This window comes from Typopeltis vanoorti, chromosome 22 (assembly GCF_054136105.1).
Source record: "Typopeltis vanoorti isolate ZY-2024b chromosome 22, IOZ_Tvanoo_1.0, whole genome shotgun sequence".
NCBI lineage: Eukaryota > Metazoa > Arthropoda > Arachnida > Uropygi > Thelyphonidae > Typopeltis > Typopeltis vanoorti.
This window is the reverse complement of record NC_143570.1, coordinates 65,426,413-65,439,799: the sequence shown is the minus strand read 5'-3', so window position 1 is coordinate 65,439,799 and position 13,387 is coordinate 65,426,413. Positions and strand designations below refer to the sequence as shown.

General features: G+C 34.9%; 1 protein-coding gene across 1 annotated transcript in view; it reads left to right on the top strand.

Annotated features, from left to right (window-relative positions):
• Positions 1-3,376, top strand: part of LOC150094466 (uncharacterized) — a 260,807-nt gene extending 257,431 nt beyond the window's left edge. The window contains exon 4 of the mRNA XM_090411973.1: positions 3,111-3,376. Coding sequence (XP_090268099.1) covers positions 3,111-3,125 — 15 coding nt within the window. The 3' untranslated portion in view covers positions 3,126-3,376. The remainder of the gene's footprint in view (positions 1-3,110) is intronic.
• The last annotated feature ends 10,011 nt before the right edge of the window (positions 3,377-13,387 follow it).

The window sequence follows — 13,387 nt, the reverse complement described above, 5'->3', positions numbered from 1 at the left end:
GCAAAGTCATGCTGCTCTAAATCGAAGGTTACAGCATTATACAAGGTAAAAATAAATAGTAGTAAAGAGATAATTTAGTAAATAAAATGTTATGTACAATAAAACAAATTTTAAATAAATTAAATAAATAAATTTTAATAAGTAATTCGTTACCAACACATAAATAGAATTTATAATCAAATGTGTTTTTATAAATTAATTCTTTGTAAAAAGTTAAAAGCTTCATGAGTTTGTAAAAGTGGGATAAGGTCTGCCTAAGTGTATATGTTTCGGCCAGGTTAGTAAAAATTTCAATTCTCTGTCGTGTGAAGTGCTGGCACTCCACCAGAATATGATAAATAGTGAGACCCGTGTTGCATTTTTTCACACACAGGTGGGTTATCAGCCTTCATTATATAAGAATTTATAAAATAACCGTGACCTATTCGAAGCCTAGTAAGAATAAATTCCTGTCTTCTCTTGTCTACGTTTACTACACTTCCAATGCACAATTTCCGGCATTTGTTTGTTTGTCAGTGCTCTCAGAAATGATGACCACCATTGGGTAATTAGTTTTGATCTCATAAATGTCAATTTATGGAACTATCAAACAGTACGCGGAAAAATATGAGCTGATCTAGAAGCTGCATCTGCAGTCTTATTTCACCAAATGAAATAAGACTGCAGATGCAGCTTCCAAGGTCTTTATTTTGCACAGCAGTTGTAGACCCTCACACAATGCACTGGATGTGGATTATACAAAGGAGCTTGTAAATACTCAATGAATACATTTTTGATACATTTATGGTAGCGGTATTCTTTTATATGCATAGGAGAAAGCTGAATGACATGCAAGTTTGCTATATCATTTCTGTAATCAAGTAAGATATGAATGGACAGGGAAACATTGCACAACCAACAAAGGTCTCAGATCTTGAGCCATCAGTGTAGATAGGCAAGAATTCAGAATGGGCTGCTCTGTGCAGGTAGACAGATGATGGATTATGAGACTTTCGTAGTTACAGAGTGAGAAGTTGCAGATTGTGGTATAGTGTAAACCTGTTAGAGAGGAATGCTATAATATGTGGTGCAGGTAACGTTGTCAACATTTATGTTGATAGCTTGCATAATCTCTTTTACACACACATCAAAGAGGAATATAGCAGCCTGACGTGTAATATTGAGCTTTCCAACGTAGAGAAAAAAAGAATAGTCCATGTTGTTGTTCTGGATGAGAACTTATTTTTAGGACATAGTTAAGAGACAATTGTTTCCGTTCAAACGACAGAGGAGATTCATTTCATTGGGCATCGGAACTTGAATGGGCGATGTGCAAAAAGCAACAGTAGCTATTTGTATTCCATCATCAGGGTATACAAATATTTGGTGCGTTTTGATCTGCACTCCATTCTGTAGAAGATAGAGTGCGAAAGATATTCAATGCTGTTTTGCACTTTTCTCTAAGTTGAAGAATGTAGGAAAAGAATGTCAGCTTTCTGTAAAATATGAGTTCCAAGAAGTTGGCCTCTGGTGCTACTGGAATAATACTTTTTCCCATTTTTATATCAGGATGTGTACGAAGAATTGTATGTTGATGTTGTCTTTAAATTATCCTCATATTACAAGAATGGCAGTAAATTGTCAAGTCTTCAACTTAATGAGCATTGCCTACTGTGGGGGAAGAAGCTGTTCAGTGATTAACATATCTCGGCCATATCATCACAAGAAGAGGAATACCCTCTTCTTGTGATGATATGGCTGAGATAATGTGCTTCTCACTCATATTTGGAAGACTCCGCTAGAAAGAAAGTTTTAATAAAAACAGGAAGGTCCCTCTGAAATCCTTTAGTAATTATATTATTTATACGTGTTACTAAACGCACCAAATGGTCCAACTTGAAATGGTATCTGCGAAAGTCACATTGTGTGTTGGAGAAAAGTTCGTTGGAGAGAAGTTTTCTAAGAAACTTAGAAGCATGGCATTTACCATTTTCTTCAATATCTTACAGTGACAACTGGTCAGAGCGATAGGTCGATAATTGTTTGCTTGTGATGAATCCTTGGTTTTGGATGGCAGTGATAATCGACTTATGTCAAGAATCGCGAAACTCTTCCTCTGTATATTAGTCTGTTGTACAGTAAGAGAATACGATTCAGAGAAGGTGGTAGATGTTTATCATCTTGTAATGGAAATCATCAGGATCTACTACAAATGGCTCAGTGCACGGCTCTAGTCCATTTGCAGAAAACAATTATCAACCGATTCTCATGTTGTTCTTTCAATATTAAAAATTCAGGAGGATGTGAAGCTGTGGCTGAGATTCTCCTAATGTGGTTGAGATTCTAGCGCTTTCTCCTAAAATGGTGGCGATGGGTCTAGTAATAACGCATACGTTATGATCCAAGGTAGACAAATAATGCGCTCTATAACTACCGTTTATTTTCCGGATTTTATCCTATACAATTTTTGAATTTATTGTTTGATTAATAGATGAAGAAATTACCAAGGACTGCTTTTGTTTTTGACGTCTAATGTAATGTGCCTTAGTCATAATACGTTTGGAAGCTATGAGATTTGATCTAGTAGGGTATTTTCGAAATATATCCTATGCTCTGTCTTGATGTTTTATTGGCTACTTGTCACTCTGAATTCCACTACCTTTGTGGATAGAGTGGAAATCGAGATGATGAACCTCGCTTTTTTGCTCTGACAGAAATGTTAATATTGTCAACATAGTTTTCAACTACTTGCATTCTCTAAACACTTTGTCTATCCGGAGGGGTAAAAAGTCGGAATTTCCAGGAGAGAAATCTGACTACCTCCTTATGATATAGGGTAACTTATCTGTGATTAAAAAGCTTCTATTAAGGTTGGATAATTCGGAAAGTCACTTATACCAGTTCAGGCCCCTCCAGTAAGCAAGGCGGTGGTCTCACTAGGGATTAAAATAATTTACAATCATTCACATGTGCAATCATTCATACTCACAGGGATTTTATTATATGATAAAATTTATATTTCGTTATTTAAGAAGACTGATTTCGGGATAATGTTATTTAAGCTGTATTTTTTATTATATTATTTAGAAAAGTCTAAAACTAATAATAAGTTATTAATTTTTGCGTTACAGGAGCTAAGCTATTGAAGAAATATGCCGTTCACAAATGAGTGAGTTATTATCGGTTCAGTTATTATAATTAAATTTCAAATGACTGTATTTATAGTATCATGTTCCTCAGTTTCCAAGTTCTAGTATCTAGCGGTGAAGGAATGAACAAAACGGATCGCCAGTTAACTACTTCATTTACGGGCTCTTTCTAGGGAACAATGAACAATATATATTGATGACCAAGTTTTTTACCAATCTTAACCATTGATGAAGATATCAATGAATCATGTCGCTCACCATACTTTTCGTTCATCGATGAGGTTTCGTTCGCTAGTCTCATGGAGCTCCATTAACACCATTCCTGAAAATTACAAAAGTATAAAATTGGACAATTTAGTGTGACCACTGAATTTAAAATTTCGCTTCAAATTTATTGAAAACGTTTTGTTAATCCTTTAGTAAATAATAAAGATGATGATTTTTAACAATACCAAGAGCTCATCCTGATTCAATGATAATAAACTTTCAGCATACATGTATACCTGTGAAAAATGTAAGCTACTTTATCATCCTTTGTTATAAGTTCTCTGTGTAATATCACCATTTTGCTTATTCGAAGAGTGAGCTTGAAAAAAAAATGTTTGAACTACAGAATAAGGAAAAATTTAATTTCACCCTTATATTCCATCATGAGAGATATTTTCAGACATCTGGCATCATGGAGAGAACTAGCGTTTTCTTTCCTTTTTTCAAGGAACACCTTGAACGTGTTATTCTGCAGAACTGCCGATATATAGTATATTGGACTCACACTAATGATAACGCCTCAGAAGACTTCCAAGTCAGCCAATGAATAAATTAACTGACATCTTTCTGCAAGATTGACTTCAGAGAGTTGAATAGTGGCATGTTAGGGTATTAGGACACTGTCCAGTACACAATTTGGAGCGGAGTTGGGTGAAAGTCTACATATACTGTATAATTTATATATATATATAAATCTTAGTAAAGAATCTGTTACTGTAATTCCATTTCCTTCTCAATTTCAGCTCAACTTACACAACAGCCATGAAAAGTCAAACAAAGAGAAATAGATTAAATATGGATAAAGAAAAACCTAGCAAAGTGTTCTAGTTTCACTTCGCAAATATATATACACGTTCTTAATTCCAACTTCACTTCAACGACATTTATTTTCATTTCCAGTCTGCAAAAACACTGCACCTAAACGGAATTTCAGATTTCAGCTTCTATCATTATTCATCTCAGTTTATGCTATACAAGTTACACACACACACACTATTTGATTCTTTTATTTTTAAAGATGGCATTTGTGCGTATTGTCGCTCTTTGTTTTCACTAAAATCTCTGTCCATTATAGCAAATTCATTTGTTGTCTCTATCGTTTTTTCAGTGCCACTAACCATTCAGAATGTTTTGATTCCATTTCTTTAAATGATGACTTTTTCCAGTTCTACAGCGAGGTCATCTTTCTAGAAGATTTTAATGTTCAACTTCAAGTATCTTTCCTTGTCCAAATAATCCAGCAGATACAAATGTCAAGACATTTGCTGGTACAGTGATCTTACATAAATTGTTCACTTGTTCACCAGATAACCACAATCAACGTCTAAATACTTGATCTCTTCCTTACTCGTACCTCTTCCGTATATTGTGGATGTTGCATTTTCTCTGAATGTTCTTTTCTTCTCCCATGGAGAAGAATTTTTGCATATTTTCGGTCTGTTATACCATATTACAGCAAGAGTGGATTAAACCCACTGCAGGCCCCTGGTGGTTAAATTTACGGGGACCATAAAAAGTGTTTATATACGTAATGCTACAAAGAGAACGGGCTTCACTACAACAAAAAATTAAATACATAATATATGATTTGATATTTCTATTTCAAAACATTGTGATACATTTTTCTTTATAATAACATTAGGCATAAAAATATATAAAAATATGAAATGAAGATTACAACAAAATAATACAATATTTTAAGGAAAAAAAGAAAGAAATATATAAAGAAATATTTAAGTTTGAGTAAAAAGTTAATAAATTTTTCCCCTAAATTTTTCTCTAGCAAATTCATCAATTATTTCGAAGTATCGATGTTATTTAATACTTCTTGCATACAATACACCCATACTGTTTAACCTTTCTTCTGACATCGTACTTCTTAGGTAGTGTTTTCTGTTTCATATTTGTTCATTTTCTTTAACAAAGATGTAGGTTCCACTAAAGTTATTTGTTTTTTCCGAATTAGAAGCGCAGATGTCGAAAGGCCTCTTTTATATGGTTATAACCAAAATGGAGCAGCATTCGTTCCATGTCTTCACTTAGAGGACGAGCTAATAGTTAACCAGATGGCTGCGAGTGTGTTATGGCCTCAAAGTACTTACACTCCCTGAAGAATTTATCCATCACATTCAAAAGGTAATCAAACGTTTCCTCTGGAACAATACTAACTGGACAACATACTCTGAACTCTGCAAGCCACTTAATAAGGGAGATCAAGGATTTCCCTTGAAAACAAGATTACATCCTTCAGGATAATACTTCTCTTAAAGACACTTCAGTCTAGTAATGCTCACGTAACCCCTTCGATTACATCATGAAATCATCCACCGAGGACTTACACTTTCTACTATCCTCCGAATGGCCATTTCTACACCATTTCCTCTTAAACTATCTCATTTTTATAAAGATGTTCTACAGCGGTGGAAAAAGACAGAACTTCATCACACACTGACAGGATCAACAGAGTCAGCTGTACTGTCAGAACCACTATTTTCGAACAGAAACATAGCAAGTCTCACAACTGGCCAGCCCGTTCTTTTCCCTACATGGAACTGGGCAAGAATAAGAATAATAGGGGACCTCCTGACCCAGACCCTAAACTGGAAAACATTCACAAGCCTACCAATGAAGAACCCAAAAAGCAATTCCAACAGATGCAAGCTGCTATTATAAAACCATACCCAGATATCTCTACACCTCAGGGAATCCGTATTTCTTCTAGAAACTGCGGGGAGCCTACCTTTCATCTTGCATCATCTGAAGCCTCACTTCCAATTCTTCCCCCAACTACAAGAAAATATACTACTTCCTCATATCAGTGCCTACAACTTCGCCCTTCTTATATTCATCCTTAACCCTCTCATTTACTAAGCTGCACACGCCACTCAGTTTTCAGTGGGATCTTCCATATAAATCGAGGTGTGCCAAACCAGATTCCGACATACAGTGGAGGCTATAGCATAACATATTTCCAGCTCCTACTAAGCTCCACAAATTTCAGCTAAGACAATCGGATCAGTATCTATTCTGTGAAGTTTCAGACACGTTGGAACACACATATCTAACCTGTCCTGCAGACAAAGCGATGATCACCTACGCCTTGAATACAGCCTCTAGCACCTGTAACTACGCACACAGCCAAGAAGACTACCGGAATTTAGTCCATACACAAACACAAAATATGCAATTTCCTCTTCATCTGTGCCAAGGCTGTCATTTATAGTTTCTACCTTAAGCACACAATAAATAGCCAGCACCCATCCATCACTGAATCGGAACAAACCCTCATGTGTAACCTACGGCGGAAACTACAAAGCAGGCTTTCACTGGAATTTCATTACTACAAAGAAACAGAAACTGTCACAAAATTCATAGAGGAATGGAATCCAACTGGTACCCTATTCTGGATTGCCGACGACAATACTTCAGCTGAAGAATAACTAAAAGTGATGCTGAACTGTAATATTGACTCTCACTGAAAAGACACATCCTGCCTACCACTAATGTACCTTTTCTCTTTCATTTCTATGGTATATCTAAAAAGAAAATCATTTTTTCCTCTAATATACATTCTTATAATATTTAAATAGCGTTTTTGTTATCTATCTTCCAATGTATATTTTATCAAGTTCGATAAAAAAATATCCTACAGCAGGAATGCAATCGTCCCATTCAAGAGAGAGAGAGAGAGAGGAATAAAAGTCCGCCATCAAGCTACCGTCTTTTGAATTCCCTTCAGTTCTCTCAAAAAGTAATGCACACGACTAACTTCGTCGTGTAATCGCTAACTTCGTCAACAGCTGAACATTCACCAATTAATGAGTGACTATCACTATGAATCCGTCATAGCAGATGTGCTATCTAACATTAGCGGAATGGACAGAAGCCATGGAGTAGTATGGAAAACCTCTTGTGGTTGTCTCTCTTGAGTTTTTCAGGACATTTAATAGTGTGGCATAAAGGCATACTTAGCTAACTGCTGGTTAGCTAACTCAGGGCGCTCATTACAAATCACGGTCAATGCTTTACTCATCTTTATTTAACGGTTTTCAAACTGAGATATTTGTTAAATGGAGCAATTGGCTCTGCTTCCTAACCACAGCCCTTCTTTGCTATTTCTCCAACGAGAACAGAACAATTTAATAACTGTAATGCTGACCAAAACAGTGCTGTCTTATTATTGCAAGATTTCACTTTACCTCTCTGCACTTTTGATAATACCCATATCCTCCGATAACGTCCGAATTTCTTTCTTGAATGAATGTGGATGGGCTGCCCATGACATTCATAGTCAACTTTTTCTTTCTTGACATCATCTCCACAGCCTCCTTGGCCACTAAAATTTTAGTTTACCAAAAAAGTGAACATTTAAATGAAAACATCGGGAAACCTTTCTGACCACGAGAGCTGCTAATGTAATGTATGTCCCAGTTGCACGCAAATTTAAAATTATATTCTCATATTTGAGTTACTGCCATAGAAACCTCCCCAAAAGTTTCATATTTTCTTCACTCGTGAGCGTGCAAACTCACCAGCAGCTGTGTGTTAACATTCGAAGCACTAAAGAGAGAACGTCTTGTCTTTCTATTTTTTTTCATGAATCTTTTTCATCTAAAATAGCCTTTCTTACATGGCTTTCGCCAAGGAATATAATCTTCAGCTGTTCAATAAAAATGGCAATACGTTCCATCTTTTTCATTAACTACTTACCCACAACTTGGCGCTGATGTTAATTAGGTTTTTTTAACCTCACACGTGTAATTAGTGAAATTACAAAATTTAGTCTGATCTCTTTTTAATATTAATGCACACAATATTTGTAATATCATTACTGAAAATCATGCAATCAAAACCAATAAATAAAAACATAAAATATTATTGCATGGCTTCATGGAGTCTCCATGTGATTCTCATTCTGCTCAACAGTAGTAATAGTAGCTATCACTTCTTATTTCAGTTTCACACTTTTTTTTATTTTTTTACATTTATATTTAAGTATTTAAGTAAAACATTCAAATATATATTTTATATTTGAATGTTTTGTATTTTATATAGATTTATATTTTATATTTTTAATGACTTTATGAGCTGAGTACATTGGTTCAATAAAAGAATTGGACATGTCTAAACGTTAGATGCTTTGAAACTCAGTGTACGTTATATGAAAGTTTAGAAATTTCGAGCTAGTAAAAGATACAATATTCCCAAGACTTTAAGAGAGTTTCAAAACATGCAAAATTAAGAGGCGGGGTATTTTTCATTTTGAATTTTTTTATTTAAGTTATTTTTATTTAAGGTTTAAATAAATTTAAAAATTTTTAAATTTTAAATTGGCCGAGTGGTTAGTGTATCCACTCTCCAGCCAAGAGGCTGCGGGTTCTAATCCCGCCGTGGGCTTGGATATTTCTGATTGTCTGTGGAAATACTAGTGGTGGTCGGCGGTAGATGGCGTTGGTCTAGTTGCGGTCAGTTGGCGGATTGAGTTGGTGGAGACAGAGCTGTAGAGCTGGTGTCCTCTCTCTCGATGAGTCTCTGGACTCCCTGGAGGTGTCTAATAATAATAATAATAATAATAATAATAATAATGCTAACGTGTTGCAGAGGTATTTGAAAATTAGCCAAAGCACTTGAGCAATCAATATCTGTTAAATGTCTCAAAGGCTAGGTTTGATTTCAATTAAACTAGTTTGTGCTTATAATTATTAAATGAGCGTATGAAATACAGTGTACAGGACAGTAGTATTCATATTAGAGTGTTGAATTCAAGTCACGTCTAAGACTCATTGTATTATGCTGTATGCAAATATGCCAGAAAATATTTGCATACAGCAAATATTTGCTGTATGCAAATAGCATGATGCAAGAAACTGATCTCAGTGTGTACCTCAAGCACCATACTTTCCTTTGTTTGTTAAATATAGTAAGTCTGTTTTTTTTTTAATTCTTTAGATAATCAACATTCCTTAAGTCAAAAACTTAATTATTTAAAATAGTTAAAGAAAAATAAATTGATATTGGTGACTAATTCTATTTTATTATACCTAAAGTAAAAATGGGACTCAAATAATATTCTCTATTCTGCCATCTTGTACACCGAGGAGGGTGGAAAAGGAAACATTTTCTTCGTATACAGCAAATCTATCTCCTGCAAACTTCACACGGATCAACTTCTTCAGCTAGCGTAGAACCTGTGGGGGCCGAGAGGTTGATGTTATAGTGTTCTGCCGATCCTCTCGCCCTTTTATCTTTTTTTTTTTTTTTCAGGTGTTAGTAAATGTGTAGAATAGTCAATAGACATGAAGCAAGTTCATAAGCATTTATTTTCTTTTTTCTTTTTTCGGATTGCTCTTTTTTTTTCCATGGCTGCTCTTTTTTTTTTTTAGAGTATGACGTAAATCCCCCTGACTTTGGCACGCAGCAGCTTAACAGTTAAAAACTCCAGTATTAATAGAACAGACTACCTTTCGTTATATCCAGGGCTACTTGCGTGCTTTCATTTGCAGAAGTAAACATTGTAAGACACTAGACGGATCTTCAAAAGTATTTGAATACTTATTTTTATTTTTCTTGTCGTCGCCATCTGGATTATTTCTTTCTTTCTCCTAATAATTTTCTCTTCTGTGTATGATAAAAATGTTTATTAAAATTGTTTAGGTATCAAATTAAAAATATTTTTTATTTTAATTTCAAAAATGAAAAATAGTTTAATTTCAATTAAAATATTTTTAATTTTTAATTTCTAATAAATCTGTATTAGACAGATTTATCGAAATAAATAAAGCAATCGGTTAAAAAGTAATGATTAAAATATTTGTTTTTTAAATAATACGAAAACGATATATTATTTCATATCTCTTATAGAAGGATATATTATTTTAAGATCTCTTATATTATTATATTTTAACTTTATGCTAATCCCCCCCCCCCCACACACACTGTCCACTCATCCGATCATTTAATTAGTGGACAGCATATGTGTTCACTATCCAGCTTTAAACTTTATTCTTAATTATATTGATCTGAATCACACTCGGACTCAAAGTTACTTTATAAGGGTCTTCTTCAAAGGTTATTTATTGAGTTAACTGGTCTAATATTACGTAACGATGTTTTCCTCCCGAAACTCGAATTTTTCATCCAGCAAAACATCGAACAGACCACAAGAACAGATACACAACAGTTTGGCCTCACAGCTTTAGCTACTTCTGCTGTGATTCAAAATTGAGCCAAACTCTTAGTCCAGTTTGTCCTACATCGGGACAATTGCATTAGTTCTGATGTCTAGTAATTCATCTTATTCTTCAACCCATCACTCCCCTAGAACAGGTAAAATCCCCTGAGTCCCCCGATTGGAGGTTACGACGAATTAATGCAGCCGGGACGTCACTCTGCTGCATTCTATAAGAGAAAGTATTTCTTGGCTGTAGATCTGTATGTTAACGCCGCCGGTTTGCCCTTCTATTTTTAGGGGACGAAAAACTCTTTCCCCTCGTATGAGACCGGCTAACTCACCATTTGATTGAAAAGACCTGATAGAGGTTCCTCCCTTGATAGACAGGACAGGATTCGAAGGATTCGAAGGATTGATAGACAGGATTCGAAGTCTGGTTTTTCCAACCAGAGGGCTTGTCTTTGCCAAATGAGCTACGGAGGCTCAATTTAGCATACTTTTTTACTTGTAATAAAAAAAGTAAGCATCTACCAATCAAAATTCGAAACGAAAAAAAAAAACATTCATCTCAGAGAAGATAAAAACTTCTGACTTTTAAAACTACATATCGTAATTGATAGAGTGTCGTTATAGCTTGGAAAGTAAACTTAGCAATAATGAAAGTGAGGGACGACAATTTGCTTGAGATTGAAGTTCCAATGTAAATGGATATTTAGGGAGGAAAAACACCTGACGCACACCTGTTCTCTATTGGAGAATGATATTCAATGAACGTGTCGAGCACAAACCGAGCACCTGAGGACGGTAGAAGTGAGAGTAAGGTTAAATAATGTGAGCGTAGAACTTGCTGAACCAATTCTATTATACTCGTATATGAGTAACCTCTCAAAATATGAGAATCACATGCCATGATAGAACAAATGAAATTTGCTTCTTAAATAAAATTAGGAGCAAAAACTAAGCTTTCAAGAGGAGAATTCTGTTCTTATGTGATTGATTTGGGTGGAATAAGAGTCAGGTAAGTAAAGTGACGAGGTATACAGAGGTACATTAGGTACATTAGGTTATGTCCTAATATTATTATTTTATTCACATAATTAATACACAGTCAAAACAAGATACACATAAATAAAAATTTGACTGGTGATACAGAACAATTCAGATTTTAATTATATGAAGAGCCAAAGGCTTCAATTGTAGAATTCAGGTTCTACCCAAGAATCTAAGAATAGTCCGTGAGGTAGCGTCGTAAAATATGGACTGTTCCAAGTAATGCTATTTTTTGTAGATCATATGGGGTCACTTCATTGATTTTTAATTGCTGTAAATAGTTGGACAGCTTCTTTGAAGTTGCACCAAGTGCACCGATAACTATTGGGATGACTGGTGTGTTTAAGCCACAGTCGGCCAACTTCGATTGCCAGATCTCGATATTTAGTAATTTTTTCCAGTTCTTTGTTATTAATGTTGTTATCACAGGGTACTGCGATATCAGTAATTCAAACTTGTCGATGTTCGATAATTGTGATGTCAGGTCTATTGTGTTTCAGATGCCGATCAGTTTGTATTCTAAAGTCCCAGAGAATTTTTGCTGTTTCGATTTCCAGTACAGTCTCTATTTTATGCTGCCACCAGTTATCAGAAGTAGGAAAGCCATATTTTTTGCATACATGCCAATTAACTATTTTGGCCACTTGATCATGGCGGTATTTATAGTCAGTTTGAGCTATTTTGCTGCAGGCACTGAATAGATGTTCTACAGTCTCATTTTTCTGATCGCATAATCTACATTTGCTGTTATTATTGATGTTCAAAATTTTTGCTTTGATTACATTAGTTTTTAATGCCTATTCTTGAGCTGCTAGAATAAATCCTTCGGTTTCTTTTTTAATGTATTCGTGTTGTAGCCATTGCCATGGCTTTGTTCACGTCAATTTTGTTCCATAGTATCTCGAAAAAATTGGCCATGCAAGGGTTTATTTTTCCAGCGCACATATCGGATATTTTGTGGTTCGTTTTTGTAATCGGATTTGTTTCCTGTTGCTTTTAGAAGGCCCTCTTGTGAAATTGCTTGAAGCATTGGCTCAGAGCTATTGTCGATGTAATTTCTTAAACCAATTTCTTCTTCTTGCACAGCCTGTTTCACTTGCAGCTGACCCCGTCCACCTATTCTCCTCGGTACGTACAACCGGTCAACATCACTTCGTGGATGTAATGTATGATGTATAGTCATTAGTTTTCTAGTTTTGCAGTCCAGTTTGTCCAGGTCTTCTTTTGTCCAATGTATTATGCCAGCTGTGTGTCAGATCACTGGTATAGCCAATAATTCATTGCTCTAATTGTGTTTAATCCATTATTTAGTTTTGTTTTCAGAATATTTCTATAACTCTTTTGATATATTCTGATGCTGCCTGTTGTTTAACTTTCGAGTGGAGAATATCATTGGTTTTTAATATTCCTAGGTATTTATAGTGTTCGTCAGCTGAAATTGGTTTTATATATTTCTCTTGATCAAAATTAAAACTGCTGGTGTCATTAATTTTTCCTCGTTTAATAGATAAAATTGCGCATTTATCTAAACCAAATTCCATTTTGGTATCCTTACTGAAAATACGAACTGTGTTCAATAAAGAATATGTTTGCTGGGCCGATTTTCCATATAAATTCAAGTCATCGATATATAACAGATGGGAAATTTTAATATTACATTTAGGAATTTCATATCCAAGTTTTGTTTTCTTAAGAATCATAGACAAAGGTATCAAAGAAATGTTGAAGAGCAATGGTGACAAGGAATCACCTTGGAAAATTCCACGTTTAA